The 19,491-nt window shown below is 47.5% G+C and overlaps 1 protein-coding gene across 1 annotated transcript in view; it reads left to right on the top strand.

Moving 5' to 3' along the window:
* Positions 1 to 11,862: 11,862 nt before the first annotated feature.
* Positions 11,863 to 19,491, top strand: part of LOC147717828 (junctional adhesion molecule-like) — a 132,614-nt gene continuing 124,985 nt past the window's right edge. Inside the window, exons 1-2 of the mRNA XM_086919883.1 lie at positions 11,863 to 12,215; positions 14,271 to 14,287. Of these exons, the coding sequence (XP_086776009.1) occupies positions 11,863 to 12,215; positions 14,271 to 14,287 (370 nt within the window). The remainder of the gene's footprint in view (positions 12,216 to 14,270; positions 14,288 to 19,491) is intronic.

Raw genomic sequence — 19,491 nt, 5'->3', positions numbered from 1 at the left:
AGAAAATCATCCGGGACCACTCTACTCCATTTAAGGTTATAGCCATTTTGGGTACCCAACTTCACATCCTGGACCATTTGGTTGGGACATACTCTATTATCGGGTACAGTAAATATGTTCTCCATTTTTAATACCTGTGGAAGGTGGTCACTCAGTGGTAGGTCCATGATACTCGAGCTAATCAATCTGCCCGCAGAGCTGTGCGTACACAAACTAAAATCAATAGTAGATGAGGCCCCCCGCCCAACAAAAGTTGGAACGAATGACATTGTGTGATGGGCTAATTCATTTGAGAACCCAAAATCAAAATTAAAAATCATCTCATTTAATAGATCACCTAATAGGGTATGTTCAAAATGCGTCAGGTTGATATCCTGTTCCAACATTAAACCGCAAATACCCTTCTGACCCTTTTTACAAAGAGTACAATTAAAATCACCCCCCCATAATAACATAACTTCGCCCCTTTTACTCATATCAAGTTCATACTGCATATCTAAGGTTAGAGCAGCAAGTACATCCTTAATCATGCTACCTAAGCAGTTATTGTAAAAGTTAAAAAGAACCATCTTTGGACCCTTCCTTGTATCTATCACTATTTTTTGATAGTAGCTGGATCCAGGGGAAAAGGAGATTTTATCATAAACTAGCAGATTGGATATATACACAGTCAACCCTCCCTTGGGTCTTCCGTGTACTCCTCCCACCGCAGGGGTGAAGTAAGTTTTATAGCCATTGAGATGTATTGGCGCGGTGGCCCAAGTTTCTTGAAGGGCTAATATACCCACGTCAGTAATGGCATCATCCCAGGATGGATTGGAAATCTTCTGCTTTAACCCCGCCACGTTCCAAAAGACCACCTTACAATAGTCTTCTTCTGTGGGTAGAGTGTCTACAGTAACACCAGCTTGTCTGACCTGGCTCCCTTGTGTAGTCTCATCCCCCACTCGTGTTTCTAGTGTCTCTTCACGCCCCGAAAGGTTTATCAAACCCAAGGCCACAGATTTAGTTGCCTTCAGAGCTTCTTCCTTGGTCTTGGGGAGTCAATCCACCGCTTCCAAGCAATCGAACCGGTTATAACACGGAAAGATCGGAGGAAATTGCAGATTGCCTGGCCATCCTGGATCATAACTTTGTGGGCGAAAGTAAGGAGGCCTCCCTCTATGTTTCACTACATTCCAACCATCCTCATACCTCCCATCCCACTGTGTGATATAGTAGTTATTTTCAAAAGCCTGACCGTTATTACCACCTTGGTGTCGATTATCCCTGGTCCAACTCCACCTATTATCCGGGTGTTCACCCTCAGGGTAGAAGTAAGATAGTGCCCTAGCCACAATGGACAGACCATGGTTTCTTGGGGGCCTAGTTGTGATATATTCGGCAGTGCGTGGGTTCTCAAATGTTATCACCACGCAGTCACCGTGTGTCCTTTTTTTATTATTATACCCAACCCATGGAGCCCTTTCAACCATCAGAATGTTACTTCTGATGGCTGGGGGAAGAGGATAGTTATCATTCAGCCAGTGTATTGTTTTATTTACAAGTCCCCCATTATTTTCGTTTGATTTGGAATCCGGTTGAGGGACTCCGGTGAGGACCACGACATATGGTGCAGCTTTTGGGGGTAGGTGTATGTTTCTACGCACCTCCCTTTTTTCTAAATTATCTTTGTCCTGTTGTAATTTGGGAGTTTGTGTGAGTGGCGCTACTTTGTCAATTGTGGTGGGAATTATAGGTGTTGGTATGGGTTTTGGAGGTGGATTAGTGGTGGGTTTTGGAGGTAGATTAATGGTGGGGACATTCTTAGCAGCTGCGGGTGGCCTATTCGTAGTGGTTTTTTTTGTGGAACTTTGTTGTTCATATTAAAGCTAGGGGCACTAATGTCTTTATGAATATTATTCAGTATAGTTTCCAAACAGCGTAACCTAACCTCAATCGGTTCTAGGAGGATTTTTAGCATTTCAAAGATGTTATTATTAACCATGCTTAGGCTACTACTGTCCTCACTACCTCTAGCTTGATTGTCAACTTCACCGCTTAGTTCCATGATTCCCTCCAAGCTACTATCTAAGACAGTTTCATCTGGTAGACTTAATGGTAAGCCCACATTTGCCCGAGGCCCTCCCATGATGTCATTAGTATGAGTATGAACAGCTAAATTGGTGCTCACATTCAAGGGCATCGGATCCAAATGAATTGGGTCTTGATTCTTACAAATATGGGCTTTTTTCCCTTTTCGAGAGGTGGATTTAATGGACTTTTGTTTATTACTCTTTTGTTTAGGGATTGCCCCCTCTTTCCTACCCCTTTCATTTAAAGTACTAGCGGTAGTTATGTTTTCAGTCTCATTAGCAGCCGGGCCGCTATCCACTAATAAGGAGAGATTAGGGGTTGCCTCCAGGCCTTCCTGGGAGCCTAGCACATTACAGCCCTCATCCTTGTGTACCATTACAAGAGTGTTCAGAGCAGATACACTATTAGGAGTACAAGCTTGTGCAATATGGCCTAAAGAGGAACGCTTAGCCATAGCTAAATCTTGGGACACCCTTCTGTCCATCAATATAATCCCTTCATCAATAAGGGCATGGGTACGGACGATAAACTCATCTAGGGTACCGGTCAGCTTCTTTACTCCAGCAGCTGCCATGCTTCTGGTCTCTGGGCAGTTCATGACAGACCCAAGTAATATCCAACAGTAAAGCAGGTGAAAGTTTTGGCCAGTTACAAATACCAATCTCAGACTGTCAATATCTTACAGACTCACGATGTTGGGTAGCTTCAATATTTAGCCAACTTACAGTTATGATGTCTTGCTGTCCTTGGGCAACTAGCAATCGGGCAGGGTGTCTGGCACAGGCCAGGCTCCTCGGGCCTATGAGGGCCTAAGAGGGCCCGCCCTTTGCCCGGGCTTCGCCCGGGCGTCCCGCTCGCGTCCCGCGACGCGGGGCTTCTGGTTGATTTATGCCTCCGTGTGCGCTCTCAAGGCGCGACCCGCGTCACTCAGCACGCGCCGCCGCGAGGCCTGCCGGGAGTTGTAGTCTCCCGAAGCGGCGGCGCGGAGTCCGGTGGCCTTTGACTCTTGGCGGTGTCGGTGGTAAGTCCAATGGTCTGCTCTCTGCCCACGTGTGACTCTCGGCGGTGGCGGCGGTATTTTGAATGTCTCCCCCGCTCTGCCGGGCTTCTGGTTGATTTATGCCTCCGTGTGCGCTCTCAAGGCGCGACCCGCTTCACTCAGCACGCGCCGCCGCGAGGCCTGCCGGGAGTTGTAGTCTCCCGGAGCGGCGGCGCGGAGTCCGGTGGCCTTTGACTCTTGGCGGTGTCGGCGGTGTCGGTGGTAAGTCCAATGGTCTGCTCTCTGCCCACGTGTGACTCTCGGCGGTGGCGGCGGTATTTTGAATGTCTCCCCCGCTCTGCCGGGCTTCTGGCTGATTTATGGCTCCGTGTGCGCTCTCAAGGTGCGACCCGCGTCACTCAGCACGCGCCGCCGCGAGGCCTGCCGGGAGTTGTAGTCTCCCGGAGCGGCGGCGCGGAGTCCGGTGGCCTTTGACTCTTGGCGGTGTCGGCGGTGTCGGTGGTAAGTCCAATGGTCTGCTCTCTGCCCACGTGTGACTCTCGGCGGTGGCGGCGGTATTTTGAATGTCTCCCCCGCTCTGCCGGGCTTCTGGTTGATTTATGCCTCCGTGTGCGCTCTCAAGGCGCGACCCGCGTCACTCAGCACGCGCCGCCGCGAGGCCTGCCGGGTGTTGTAGTCTCTCGGAGCGGCGGCGCGGAGTCCGGTGGCCTTTGACTCTTGGCGGTGTCGGCGGTGTCGGTGGTAAGTCCAATGGTCTGCTCTCTGCCCACGTGTGACTCTCGGCGGTGGCGGCGGTATTTTGAATGTCTCCCCCGCTCTGCCGGGCTTCTGTTTGATTTATGCCTCCGTGTGCGCTCTCAAGGCACGACCCGCGTCACTCAGCACGCGCCGCCGCGAGGCCTGCCGGGAGTTGTAGTCTCCCGGAGCGGCGGCGCGGAGTCCGGTGGCCTTTGACTCTTGGCGGTGTCGGCGGTGTCGGTGGTAAGTCCAATGGTCTGCTCTCTGCCCACGTGTGACTCTCGGCGGTGGCGGCGGTATTTTGAATGTCTCCCCCGCTCTGCCGGGCTTCTGGTTGATTTAAGCCTCCGTGTGGGCTCTCAAGGCGCGACCCGCGTCACTCAGCACGCGCCGCCGCGAGGCCTGCCGGGAGTTGTAGTCTCCCGGAGCGGCGGCGCGGAGTCCGGTGGCCTTTGACTCTTGGCGGTGTCGGCGGTGTCGGTGGTAAGTCCAATGGTCTGCTCTCTGCCCACGTGTGACTCTCGGCGGTGGCGGCGGTATTTTGAATGTCTCCCCCGCTCTGCCGGGCTTCTGGTTGATTTATGCCTCCGTGTGCGCTCTCAAGGCGCGACCCGCGTCACTCAGCACGCGCCGCCCCGAGGCCTGCCGGGAGTTGTAGTCTCCCGGAGCGGCGGCGCGGAGTCCGGTGGCCTTTGACTCTTGGCGGTGTCGGCGGTGTCGGTGGTAAGTCCAATGGTCTGCTCTCTGCCCACGTGTGACTCTCGGCGGTGGCGGCGGTATTTTGAATGTCTCCCCCGCTCTGCCGGGCTTCTGGTTGATTTATGCCTCCGTGTGCGCTCTCAAGGCGCGACCCGCGTCACTCAGCACGCGCCACCGCGAGGCCTGCCGGGAGTTGTAGTCTCCCGGAGCGGCGGCGCGGAGTCCGGTGGCCTTTGACTCTTGGCGGTGTCGGCGGTGTCGGTGGTAAGTCCAATGGTCTGCTCTCTGCCCACGTGTGACTCTCGGCGGTGGCGGCGGTATATTCTTGTCATTTTGAGCATAACCTGGCAATGCGGGCCATAGAATTTAACCTACCATCTAGTGACAAATTATTGACCGGAGAGTTGTGGTCTTTGGAAATTGAATTTGGTACCCCATATGAGATGTTGGAAGTGATTAATTACCAAGACAGAGGCGATCAGTTCTCTTTTGATTACTGCATACAGTCTTTCAGTGTCATTAAGAGTCTTGGATGCATGACCCACCACCCATTCGTCATGGCCCTGCTGCTGTAACAGCGCAGGCCCCAAACCAAATGCACTAAAATGAATGGTAATGGTGCAGTTCTTGCTGCTCATGAGGGGTCTCAATGTGAGAGCATTTGTAATATTTAATTTTATCAACTTAAATGCTTCTTCTTGCCATTCTCCCTATTTGTCCTTTTGGTCCTTGCAGAGCAGAAGTCAAAGGGGTTTGATGGTTGTTACAAAGTTTTTAATAAACCAAGAATAATATTTATATAGACAAAACAAAAACATTGTCCCTTATTACTTAGTCATGCAGCCATGTTAATTGCATTGATCAGGGACTTATTGGGAACTACGCTCCCTGCTGATAAACTGTGAGCAAGATACTTAACTTACTGCTCGAAAAGCTTACACTAATCTAGAGAAAGAGTTAGGCCATTGGCTTCTAATCTGGCTTCTAATCTAGAGCAAGCCTTATGTAAAACCTCAAAATTTTGCTGACTCTTTTTGGAAAAGACAAGAATATAATCCTGGTAACATTTTAATAGTTCATCCATTTCCTTAAAATGTGATTGTAAGCGGGGGTGAGGCGCCGCAACAGTAAGAGGCTGACTAGAATATCGGATTAGGCTTGGCTTTATTTTGAGAGTTCGTCTTGTCCTGTAAGTTAGCCTTTCTTTCGCGAACTCCCGGTTGTCCGTGGTGGGGCCGTCTTTCTCCAGGGTTCTGGGCACGTGATGTTCCCTCGGGACCGCCTTCCTCGGGTTAGCGATGGAGGAGTCACAAATGGGAAAGAAAACGGACAAGAGGGAGGCCGTTATTCGTAAGTCTGATACAGTCCAACCCCCAGGGGAACCAAGTGGTAGTGATGGGACACCGGTGCAAACGTGCAGTCGAACAGGCACACTCGTGTCTAGTGCTTCAGGGAAGTAGGAGCGAGGTGAGGAAGGAAGGTAGAGGGAGGGGTTGCGGGAACGGGTAGCGGGAAATAACACCAAGGAAAGGTACGTACGGGGTGCTTTTAATTATTTACTGGGAGCACTCTTTCTCCCCACCCAAGCCGCCCAACGCCGCCGTACCTGAGCAAGCCACACTCCTCCCTCGGGAGTGTGGCACGGCGGAACACAGGGTCGTTGGCCTCCTGGCTCTCCTCTGTACTCTGGTAATCCGGTCCGTCCGTCCTCCTCGATCTCCTCCGTAAGATTCTCCTCGCGCTCTCCTCTCGAACCGTCGGTGACGTCACACGCCGCGTCCAGGGCTTCCCCCGTTTTCAGCCATCCCGATGCGTCCACGTCAGAGGTAGGTGTGGCTTCTTCTCCGTTGTCGTACGCCCAGTTAAAGGAGCCTTCGGCTGTTTCCTCGTATAATTCCTGTCGTGGTTTCCAGTCATCCCTCGGTGGTTCCGACTGTGGGGCAGAAGGGGAGGCGTCATCAGGTGTCCACCAGTCTTCCCGGCCACCCGTCCCGACCCGGTTACAGTGATACATTGCTCGCTGGAAGACAATAGATGCAGACAACAGGCCAAATTGGATATTCTTGTATTGGAATATGACCAAATGAATTGATGAAGACAGTTAGCGGTTTTAAGTCAGCCATCAATTCAACCTGGTGATATGCCTTTCACAAATCCAATGTTGAGAACACTGCAGTTCTGTCTAGAATAGATATGAGTTTGTTCACCTTGGTAAGAGATACTCATCAATTATGATGTTCACATTAGCCCTGATGTTCACACATAAGAAAAGGTTACCATTGATTGTTTGATGTCTAAACAATGGAAGACACCCATTCTGAAGATTTTGCTTCTTCAATAATCTTTCTTAAAAGGAGATCCTGCAATCCTTTTTGCAAGTCCTTTCTTATGCAAAAAGGTACACGCCTTAGCCTCCGCGTAACTGGCACATATCAATTCTTTAATTTGATGCAAAATGTGGTTTTAGGAAAAACTTAAATCAACGTGTGACTCAGTTCATCCTACTGTATCACTAAAACTAATTCTGAGGCATTAGGATTGTACACAAAAGTCTCTGGTCTTGCCATCTCAAAACTCACACATCTCCTGTGGTCACATACATTTTGATGCATGCTCTTTTTCCTCAGCATCAGTACAAAAATAACCAAGAAAATCAATTGACATTCTACGAAAGGCCACAGCCATTACACCCGGGTTTAACAGTGAGCCAACCAAAGGGGCAACCTTTGTATTTCTTTAGTAATTATGGTATATAGCAATCCGTATTTCTAATTCATTGTTCAAGGCCTGTAAGGTAGACATTGGAGGTGTATCCTTTTCCTTTTCAGTCAAACTTTCTACTCCTCTGACGACTTAGCCATTCCTCGAACAGGCTTCTCTTCATATTCTATTGATTCCAGATCGCCATGGTGTGCGTCATTTGAAATTTGGGAAACTCTTAGTCTCTCTAAACATCTGCCCACTGTCACACTCTACAAGTTGTCCGGTGTGCCTGCAAACATTAAAATCATTACACAGGGCAGGGCAATTTTTTAAATGAAGCCAGATGTGAGGAGCTAAAGCATGACAGTTTTCCATCACTATTACTAGGTTTACTTGCCTCTACTTATCTAGGCTTGCTTAATGAATTTTTCATCATTAACTTCTCGCACCCAGGAAACCGATGGTTCACTGGCCTTGGAGGACTTGATGACTTCCTCCTCTATTCGCCAATAACCCACAACTTCTCCTTGATTTGTTTGCTGTTAGTGTTGGGCATTCACTGGTCATGAATCATTTCATCAGTAGACTTCCCAAAGCTACATGTCATGAATAATCCACTCAATGCTCTTAGGAATTCATCTAACAAATCTCACTCCTATTGTCTCCTGGAATAAAAATGATAACGCCCAACCATAAAACTTATTGTGGGCTTAAACCTTCTTTGTATTCTCATCGGTGCCATCTCAAAATCATCATACTCCTCCTCTCCATCACGTCCTTCGACTTTTGGTACTGTGCGGAAAATAGGATCCTTAACAATATAACAAGATTCATTTTTTCCACTCAACTGTAATTCTACTGCATCAGAAGCAACCAAATATGTCTAGAAGTCCACTATCCACCCTTTTCCAGGCAATTGAGGGCTCCCCTTTATTTTTCAGAAATATTTGTGGTGGATCAAACAGCAAGCTGACACTTAAAAGGTGTGTAGGATCACACACTATCTTTTCGGATGTCGCAGTGGATGCCAACACTCCAACTCTCAACTCAATGGTGATGTGAACAAAAGAGAATCTTTAAGATATTGTCACATGAATACAAAGCCCTACAAATCCCTCTATGAGCTAGGACCAGCTTACATCAACCACCGCCTGAATTTCCACAAGCCATCCAGAGACCTTCGCTCCACCGCCCTCGCACAAACACCGCACGGCAGCCGAAGCTACAGCAGAGGCTGTTCCTTCTCCTAACTGACAACCAAGTCCTGGAACAACCTTGCCCTCCACTTCTAGACATCACCCTCACTCGTGGAATTCAGGAAGAGACTCAAGACCTGGTTTTTCGACTGAGCCTGAACCTGGATACTGTTATGGGTTATTAGTAGCACTATACAAATACTGTTTGATTGATTGATTTAATATAATAGTCATGCTAACTCATCTAGTTCCATTGGAGAACATGGGATGCGGATTAGGCACTCTCAGACTCTCAATAGCTAGTTGCATTGAGAGGCATGAACGACAACGGTTATAGAAAAAATCCAGTCCAATTGGTGACCGAGGACAACAAAGATCAACCCGAGTGATATCAAATGGATAATATACCCTATGGAAGCAGGGGACGGTGCAGCCTCTCCTCAGGGTGGGAGCAGTTGGTCACGAGAAAGGTCCTCAGAGGAAGGGAGATGGGCTTGTCAAAATCACATCAGGTGTCGTGACCGAAAGTATCAGAAACATTGATGGCAGTAGATTTACTCCACTAGGAGCAACTCAACCAATCCTCACCTTGAGCAGGGAAACTGCTCCAACACCCAAATTCAGGAACTTGAAAGGATGATCGTCGGCCGAGCAAGTGTGTCACAGCTCTTCCTAGGATGGTAGTGCCGCTTATGCAGGCAAGGTAAAGCATGAGGGCCTCATTTATGAGGCCTCTTGTGCAGCCAGAACGTCAGGTTTTGTGACGTTCTGTGGCGCAGGAGCCTGCTCCATATTTATTAGGCAGCACTAAGCCACTTTTTTTGGCTTAATGCTGCCTCAGAAATATTTTTCCCATTTAAGCAGTTTTCTGCATTAAAGGGGCTGCACAAATGAGTGTTTCTGGAGTTGTTTCCCGCAACATCCATGGCTTTTTGATACTGCCTCAGATTTACGAGAAATCAGAATGGAAATAGAGATAAAACATAACAATATAAAATGAATAGTTGCAAATGCAAATTACAATATATATATATTGAATAACAGTAATAGATGCAACATAAACAAGCAGAAATAGCGCAAGCTATGAATCTTAAGCAAACTTTTTCCCCAGGTTAATTCAGCATCAGCCGGAAACTGTAATAACCTACTTGTTGCCTCGCCCGGGAAAACCATTGAAAATCAGAAATGTGTTTTTTTCTTCGCTCCATAAGGTGATGGGTAGATGATCAGCTTAGATAAAGGAAGAACAGTCATCGCCCCCTACTCTTCTCAGGGAAGAGAGGAGAGATCTGGGGTCTATGCACAACCGGTTGAGCTGGGAACACAAATACTGTAGTGAGCTAGAGGCACACAGCGAGGCAATTTGAGGGGTTGTGGAGAAGTGGAGAAATAGACAGATAGCACAAGGGTCTAAGGATACATGGCAAGACATTGTGATCAACTGGGGGTACATGGAAAGACAGTATGAGGGGAGGAACATAAAGAGAGGCATTGTCAGGATAGGAAACACATGGAAAGAAGGCACTGTGAGCAGCTGGGGGCACATTGAACCAAGACTGAGGACACATTAAAAGGCAATTTGAGGAGCGGGCAACACATGAAAAGGCAGTGTGAGGAGCTGGGGACACATGGAAAGAAGGCATTGTGAGAAGCTTGGACACACCAAAGGAAGGCACTGTGAGGTGCTGGGAAGACATGGAAGAAGGCCCTGTGAGGAGCTGAGGACACATGTAAAAAAAGGCACAGTGAGGAGCTGGGGAAGAATAAGGCACTGTGAGGAGCTAGGGAAGCATAAAGCACTGTGAGGAACTGGGACACATGGAAAGAAGGCACTATGAGGATCTGAGGACACATGGAAAGAAGGCACTGTCAGGAGCTGGGCACACATAGGAGGAAGGCACTGTGAGGAGCTGAAACAAGCCAGCACACATTACAGGACAGTGTGAGTAGCTGAGAACACACACAGATGCAGTGAAAAGAATGGACGACACATGGAAAGTCAGTGTGAGGAGCTGGGGGCAAACGGATATGCTGTGGGAGAGTCAAAGAAGGAGATATGGGCAGATAGAATGAGTAGCTCACAGGAATGGTCAGAGATGTAGTCACACGAAAAGACAAGGCAAGGAGCTGGAGATACATGGACACACACTATAAGCAGCTCCATGTCAGAGTTTGAAGGATTGAGTGTAAAAAGAGAGGAGAGGCGGAATAAAGGAGAGCATTGTAAGGAGATGAGAGAGGCAAATGGAAGGAACATACACAGGGAGGAAAATGCATGAGTATAAAGAGAGAGATAGATGAGTCTTAGGAGAGCAGAGTAAGGCAAGTAAAGGGCAAGTGTATGAACAGGCAAGAGGTCAACATAAATAGTGGGGAGATTGAGAAGATGTTTGGCATGGTGAGACGGAGGGAATAGAAAAAGGAGAGAAAGATGGAATGCAAAGAGAAGAAGAGGATTGTTGAAAAGGGAAAGTATAAGGTAGTTAGTAGACAGTATAGAGGCAAGATGGGTACGAGAGAGGGAATGAGTACAATCAAAAGAGGGAATAGAAATTAGTTTGTCAAAGTATAAACTTGGAATATCAAGTTCCAAATCTCGATGGGACAGAATATCATTATTGAAAGAAAAATATTGAACCGTAAGCTTCCCTACAATTTCTATACGTAATTCCACATATATCGGAGTAAAAGTAGTAAACCTTACCTTCCTCTCTGGACTTACCTTTCGATATTGTGCCCCACAATATTGTTGTAACAATATTCTGCCCCGTCGAGAATCAGGACTCGTTATTCTCTATCACAATCATTTCTCAAAGAGAAAAGAAGTATGAAAAGGAGAGAAGCAGAGAGGGAGTTTGAAGATAAGAAAGGGATGGAGTACAAAGGGAAAGGAAAGCAGGGCAGGAGTTGAATTAGAGAGGCGGCAAAAAGACAGTGTTCCATGTTGATAATCCTCAGTTCTTCTCTTCTTCAAGCTCTCTCATAGTGCTCACTTACTGTCAGGCTCTCTTTTCCCTTCTCAGTTAGTCTGATACTCACACATGTTCTCTTTCAGGCTCTCTTCTACATTCTCTTCAATAGGCCCTCATATGCTTGGTCACTGAGCCACATGATCCCTTACACACTTACAATACTCTCTGTTACACATTTACACTAAAAATCCCACTTTCTTACATAATGACACTCAACTTGACTGTCACTCACACATTTCCGCCCATCCTCTGGCTCCCATTTAATCACTGTCACTCACTCATATCCGCCCGAACCCCAGGCTCTCTTAAACATGGTCAAGCCAGGGGACTCCTACCCCACAATTTGTGATGCATTAAAATTCATGATACTGAAACCGGACAAGCCTGCAGACCTATGCTCCTCATACCATCCTCTGTCAATGCTAAACGTGGACACCAAAATAATTGAAAGATCCTTGACTACCACCTAAGTACCCCGATGAGGATTCATACTGGGATGGTCCACTCAATTCAACTTTGGAACTTTTTTTGGGAGCAACTCAACCCAGATATCAGCTCTGCTGCAGACTTCCTAGATGCAGAAAAGGCATTTGATTCAGTAGAGTGGGTCTCCAAGTTTAGTGATCTGGCCAAGATTGGGGAAGAGGAGTCATTCCTGATTCCTGATCCATGTCAGAACTACATGCAGAATGAGGCCTCAAATTCCCCAGTTGCAGACTCATGCTGTCTACTTATGCGGCCAACATGTTTCTTTATGTCTGAGATCCTGGGCAACATTTCTCACCGATACCATCAGAGAGCAATTGCTATGGCAAGCTGGCTGGCCTTGGGGTGAACTGGGGCAAATCATTGATGTTTCCCCTTACTGGGGCCGCCCGCCGACAACACTGACCCTGCCCATGGGCAACTTCTTTTAACGCACTATGGTGGGGTAATGTACACATCAGAGGCAGACATTGATGTGATGTGAATTGTGATGTGATGTGAATTGGCACTTGTATAGCGCGCTACCACTCCAAGGAGCATCTTGGCGCTTAGACTCCTAGTTATCAGTTAACAGCAGAGTGTCAATGGTGAAATTACCTGTCTGCGGGGAGGATCAGAGTAACGCTATGCATCCGGAGTCTGATAGAGAGTAGATCCATGTTTTTAATAGTTTTCTGAATTTATGCTCTGTTGCAGTTTGACGCAGGGAAAGGGGTAGTTTGTTCCATGCCCTGGCGCCAATAACTGCTATGGATTTCCCTCCTCTAGTCATCAGCCTAAACCTGGGAACATGGAGCAAATTTGCTGTGGAGGACCTGAGTGCCCGTGACGGATGGTATTGTCTAAAGTACTTGCGCAAATACAGTGGGCCTTGATGATAGAAGGCTCTGTATGTGATGGTGAGAACCTTAAACAGGATGCGCTTATGTACCGGGAGCCAATGTAAGGCATCCAATGCTGCAGAGGCCGAGGACTTTCTGGGCAGTCTGAGGACCAACCTAGCGGCTGCGTGCTGGACCATTTGAAGTCTGTGCAGGGCTGATTTATTTAGCCCTGCATACAGACTGTTACAATATTCCAGCCTGGATGTTATTAGTGCTACAGCAACCGTTCGTCTGGCACTCAGAGGGAGAAGGTGAAAGAATTTTCTGAGACCCCTAATGATACTAAAGCATACCCCTGCTACTTCTTTGGCTTGTTGATTAAATGACAGGGTATTGTCAAATGTAATGCCCAAGTTGCATGCTGCATTGATAGTCTTAGGGGGGCTTCTACCTTTTCGGGCCACCAATCCTGTGGAGAGAAACAGTTGTTAGGACCAAAAGGCACAATCTCTGTTTTAGCCGAATTACATTTTAAGTGGTTGTGTGTCATCCACTTAAAGGTTGCTGACAGGCATTCTCTCAATGTCAGTTCAGCATTAGATTGATTCTTATCAAGAGTCAAAACCAGCTGGGTGTCATCGGCGTAGGCAATTGTACTAATGTTGGAGGAAATTAATTTAAGTAGGGGGACCATATATAGGTTAAACAAAGTGGGGCTCAAGCTTGAGCCCTGCGGAACCCCTGTTTTCATAGTTTTTTCTTTGGAGCAGAGATTGCCCAGCATAACGATCTGACGCCTGTGCGCCAGATAGTTTTTAAACCATTCGCGCACGGTTCCTGCTATGCCTGCATTAGCAAGGCGATGTAGAAGGATAGCATGGGAAACCGTGTTGAATGCTGCAGAGAGATCTAATAGGATCAGGACAACCATCTTTCCCTGATCCAATGCAGCACGAATGGTTTCGGTAGATGACAGAAGTGCAGATTCGGTGGAGTGGTGAGTCCTGAAACCTGCTTGACAGGGATGCAGGATGTCATTTCCTTCCAGAAATGCCATCAATTGTTTATTGACATAAGATTCTGTAATTTTACAAATAGCAGGGAGGTGGGAGATGGGACGTAAATTGGACAAGGTTGTAGGGTCCTGTAGAGCCTTTTTCTGCAGCGGTCTCACTGCCGCCACCTTCCATTGTGGGGGTATCTCCCCTGATTGGAGGGATGAGTTGATGATGGAGTTAATACATGGATTGACCTCATGTATTATGGACTTAAGCAGCATAGGGGGGCAGGGGTCAAAAGGGGATCCTGATTTTAGGGCAGATATTCCCTGATGGGAGTCTTCCAGGCTAATGTGGCTAAAGCTTTCTCATCTGGGTTGATGCAAGTTTATATCCGTTTCATTCCCAGGCTCTTCTTTCTCAAATTGGGGAAAGTCTTTTGTGAGGGTGTCTATTTTTTGGGTGAAATAGTTGGCTATGTCATTGCAGTGTCTGGGAAGGTGGAATCTCTTGGGTAAGAACTTTGGGCTTAGTGAAGCTATTAACGATTTTAAACATTTCTTTTTGTTTGTTGTTAGATGCTTCGATGCAGGAGGTAAAATACTTGATTTTTGCAGTTTTAATAGAGGCATGATATAATCTCCTTGCACTCTTATATATCTCCTTTGCTTCATTCACATAGCTCCGTCGCCATTTTCGCTCTAAAAGTCTGACTTCCACTAATTGTACTTTAAGTTTGTCTGAGAACCAGGGGGCGGATAGTCTCCTTTTCCCCATGGTACCAGTTCTTTCTGGATTTCTGATCTTATTCCCAATCTCTGTCATCCATCTCTCAAACCTCTGATAGTCTATCGTGGTGTTCCCTGAGAGAGTTGGTTTACTCTCCTTGGCCCATCTGCCAAGGTCAGGGTGCTCCATGATTTTTCCCCAACAAGGTAGAGTTTTCCCCTTTTTTGCTACCTCCTTTGCCATCATCTCATTCACCTTTAATTCAATATTGAATTAAATAAAGTAGTGGTCCGTCCAGACTTGTGGTACGGGGCCTTTTACCGTCATTTCATCTAGATTGGAGCAAACGCAATCAAGGGTGTGCCCCGCCTCATGAGTAGCTTCTAGAGTCCTTAGCATTAGTCCTAGAACCTGCAACGTTTCTTTGAGACTAGAGGCGTACTGGTCATTAGGGTCGTCTAAATGGAGGTTCAAATCTCCTAGAAGGGTAAAATTGGCGTACCTGAGGGTCAGATCACCCAGCACTTCCCCTACGCTGGCAAGAAACTGCGTGGGTTGGCGGGAGGGCGGTATAGCAATGCCCCCGAAAAGGTGAAAGTGTTGTGCACTTGTATGCAGAAATTCAGGCTCTCAGCTCCTCTAATGTCTGGAAGCTCCCTAACTGAGCATTTAATAGTGTCCCTATATATGAAAGCCAAGCCGCCCCCACGCTGTTCTACGCGATCTTGTCTGCAAATAGAAAAACCAGGGGGTAGGGCATGCACTATGTCTGGGTTAGACCACTCACAAAGCCAGGTTTCTGTAATAAATAGGTAATCAAGCTCATTTTCATTGATTGGATCAAATATGTGGAGGGAGTTTTTGCACATTGATCGCGCATTTATCAGACCACACTTCATATACTTGGGTTTCTCTATCTTAATATTAAAGTGGTGGGGTTCCAAGGTGTATCTACAGGCAGGACAACTGATAGGACCCACCCATTTATCTACATTGAGTGCATGGTTGCAGTTGATATGTACATTTTTATTCAGGGCTAGAATGTCCCCTCTAGATAGGTTCATCACCTGTGCATAGCGGTTGGCCCTTAGCCCGTCCTCGGCGCGGACGAGCGCAGATGGGCTGGACTCAGGCTCGACTCCGGCGTGACTATGGCGCGCCCGCTGCTCGCGTTCGCTGCGCGAAGCGGTGGCCATCTTCCTTTGTAGTCCCTTCTGTAGCTCAAGGGCGCTGGGACTTGTAGTTTCTCACCGAAATCGTGAGGGGGCTGATCACGCGTCTCCGGCCACAGCACCTAATCGTCTGTGAGCTCGGAGGGGCTCGCACAAACAATGCGGTATGTGGATTTAGGCAGTGGGCAGTTTAAAATACAAAAATTATCCCGCAAATGAAAGGGGGTAAAATAACACACTATTTTAAAATTACATGCAGGCTAACACCCGGCTTCCGCCTCAGGTGCACAAGATTAGTTAGACGCAGTAGGCAGAGACAGTAGAGTAGTGTTTCACCAGGCCTCCGCCTCAGATGAAAAGGTGGATTAAACTGTATTTAAACTGTATTTACCACTTGTAGGGTGAATATCACTAATGAAAATGATGGAGCTGCCCTGCCTGCTTTACCTATTCCAGAACATCCCAGTATTGCTTCCGAAGACACACTGAGGCAGGCCTGGCTGGCAAGCAGCAGTGGACTCCACTCACATTGCCATATGAAAAGGGGGGAGGGGCTATCCCAGATATTAAATTATATTAAAATGTTGCTCAAGGTCAAATTGCCCACTATGGGATACACATCTCCAAGAACCTACTGCATCTGTGGTAAGGGAGAGAAGTGGTGGCACTAGTTAGCTCCCTGCCCCCAAAAGATAGAATACTACAGGTCCAATGAGCGGCACTGCGCATGTCTGGCGATGCCTGCGAGGGACCTGCCATGACCAACTGTACTTCCCGGCAATGCGAATTGGGTGGGCCATGTGGCTTGCGGTCTGTGTGGACAAGGGCATCCCCGAGAGAATACATCGACTGCAGATAATTCCCATCAGCAACCTGTTAGTAGAGACTAGGCCTGATTCACAAAGGTAAACTTACATATTTGTGTAAGTTTACTCTTTTTCAGTAGTCACAGAACTGTAAATAAAAAGATAGGACAGGCCCATCCTTTTATGTGCAAAGTTCTCTGTCCTGACTGTGGAGTCTCGCACCCCCAAACCTACTATTAAGTTGCAGTTTTGTGAATACTGTAAAAGAGTAAACTTTCACAAATGTGCAGTTTACCTTTGTGAATCAGGCCCACTATATTTATCTTCCTCAATCATTTCAAAGGCTTAGAACCAAATCACACGCCTTAGACTTCTTCCTGTACTTTAGATTGTGACATGCCTTTTGGGAAGCCTTAGGAGAGGCGCTCCTTGAGACCATGCCGTTCAGCACTCTCACATATGTTATACAATCCCTTAATTCCAAAGGCATCATATCACACATATATTCACCTACCAGAGGAGGGGCGCCTGCACCTGAGGTGCTGGATGGAGTGGGCCAATGTGCTGCAGAAGGACTGCTGGTCATTCAGTAGAAGCATCTCGTTCGGTAATAGACATACTTCTACACTTTAAATATACCCAAAACTACTCCCACACATGAGACCAACTACACAAATCTGGACTTAAGGACAGCTCTGAACGTATGAGTTGTCACTCATCAGGTGCAGATTTCCTAAATCTTGCATGGGCTGTCCCAGGTGTCAGCGCAAACTGGGATGACATCTTTGAAGATTTCAACAAAATAATAGAAATACCAAAATGACCAGACCCACTGATATCACTTCTAGGCTATGTGAAAGAGATACTACCAGCAATCTGAATGTTCACCACTTTGGTCTACTTACTAGTCAAACATAGTATGGCTATGCACTGGGGACGAGGCCTGCTAACCACCATCATAGAATGGCATAGAGATCTAGCGTACAGTAAGATGCATTCATCACTCACAGCTTCTCACTGCCCATCAAATTCAGATTTCTGGATATTCGGGCTCCATACCAAACCTATCTGGCTACGCATACCCTTACAACAGTGGAGGGAGAGTCAGAGTCTTAAGACTGTAATTAATACAGTAGTTTGCCGGCCGGAAATTTACAAGCGGTCGTAGGAAGTTAGACTTGTATCAAGAATGAGGTTTCCAAGATGCTGGAGTTGTCAAGCTCCCATTCTGTGTGGACTATAGAGGCTCAATTCAGTCACCAGGACTGATGCTCACCCCATCTTCCAGAGCCGATAATGTCATTGTAGGTTAGGAGCTGCCAAGTTTCTGTGTACCTTTCATGTGACATCCACGCACTGGCAGATTGACCTGACAGTGGAGCCGATGAGAGGTCAGTATTCTCCACATCTGAAGGGCACTGTCAGTTTAAAGTGATGCCTTTTTGGTTAAATGATACCCTTGCTACCTTCCGGAGTTTGACCAGCCAGGTCCTAGCTGAACAGAAAGACTTCAGTGCAGCTTCCCTGGAAAGCACTGCTGTCTTAATCTCCAGTTGAGAGGACAACCATGTATCACTCAGGGACATTCTTTCGGCCCTTTCCAGGCAGTTATCACCATCAAGGCCAGTAATTGCCAGAGAGGGCAGGCCACATTGGTGTATCTGGGCCATCAAGTGGGTGGGACCCTGTACAACCTGTCCAGCTCAAGCTACAAACTATCGTGCCCCCCAAGATTGAAACTGAAGTGATGGCCTTCTTAGGTCTCATTGGATCCTACATGAGATTTTCAAGGAATATGACACCACTGTTGCCCTCTTGACCGAGCTGACTTCTAAAAAGAAGCCCAAAAAGGTGATCTGGACGGAGGCATGGCAAAAAAGCCTTTGACACTCCAAAGAAAGCCATATATACAGTACCCGTACTCAAGGCTCAACTTGTCAAAAAAGTCCTTCTGCAGACAAATGATTCAGAGCATGGGATAGGGAATGTTCTCTCACAGTGGAATGTTAAGGGTCTGGACCAACCTGTAGCCTTCATCAGCAGGGGGTTACCTCCCAGGGACCAAAGGTGAAGTGCAATTGAAAGGGAGGCATTTGCAGTGGTCTGGACACTGGAAAAACTAGTGGGCCCATTAGGATGTCGGGCGGATCGCCACCGCCATGCGGGCAGTGGCGATCCGCCCGATATTCAGGTCCGACCGCCACCCATTTCCCCCCTGCCATATTAGCATGGCGGGGGGACCGTGGTGTACGGAAAGACCGTCCGCCGCTTTCCGCCCAGTCGAAGGCGACCGGGTCGGAAAAGGTTTAATATGGTGGTGGTGTCTATCAGACACCGCCAGCCATATTAGGATGGGCTTGAACAGATACCTTTAGGCATGCAGTCTTCACTTCAGGGGCCCCCTGCGGGCCTCCATGGTGAAGGGGCGATGGGGGGTGCACAAGGGGGGTACCTGTGGTACCCCCCTGAATTTGCATACACAATGCGGCAGGCACAACGCGGTGCCTGACGCTTTGTCTGTGCAAATGCATACATGCATTTTTAGCAATGTGGCTGGCGGTGCTGAGAACACCGCCCACCACAATGTTAAAAATGCATGATGCGCTCACCACTGTGGTGGGCGCATCCTAATATGCATTGCGGGACCGCCGCTCAGCTTGCGGACGGTCCCGTTTTCCGCGAGGGTGGCGGGCGGGCAAAGTCCTCCTGCCATCCTAATCGGCCCCTAAATCCACAACAGTTAGGAACCTATTTCTGGGGTCAGACAGACAACAGACCCCTCAGATGGCAAATGCAGTGTGAAAATTCTATACTGCTGAGGAGGTCCATTTCCCTACAGAGTATGCACTTCATGGTGGAACATTGCACTGGGACTGATCACGACAATGCTGATGGTCTTTCCATTTTTTTTGTCTTAGTGATGGCAACTCCCATTGGGTGGTAGTTGTCCCCGCCTTCTGTTGCGGGGGCTCTTTCCATTTTACATATTTTACTCTTTAATTAATTATTATATATATTTTTTAAAACACTACAGGCTCATTGCCCCAATATACAATGAACCATTTTAAATTACACATATATTCACATAATTC

Source organism: Lissotriton vulgaris, chromosome 5 (assembly GCF_964263255.1).
Source record: "Lissotriton vulgaris chromosome 5, aLisVul1.2, whole genome shotgun sequence".
In the NCBI taxonomy this organism is placed as follows: Eukaryota; Metazoa; Chordata; class Amphibia; order Caudata; family Salamandridae; genus Lissotriton; species Lissotriton vulgaris.
Note: the sequence above shows the minus strand (reverse complement) of the source record. Positions and strands in the feature narration are given on the sequence as shown.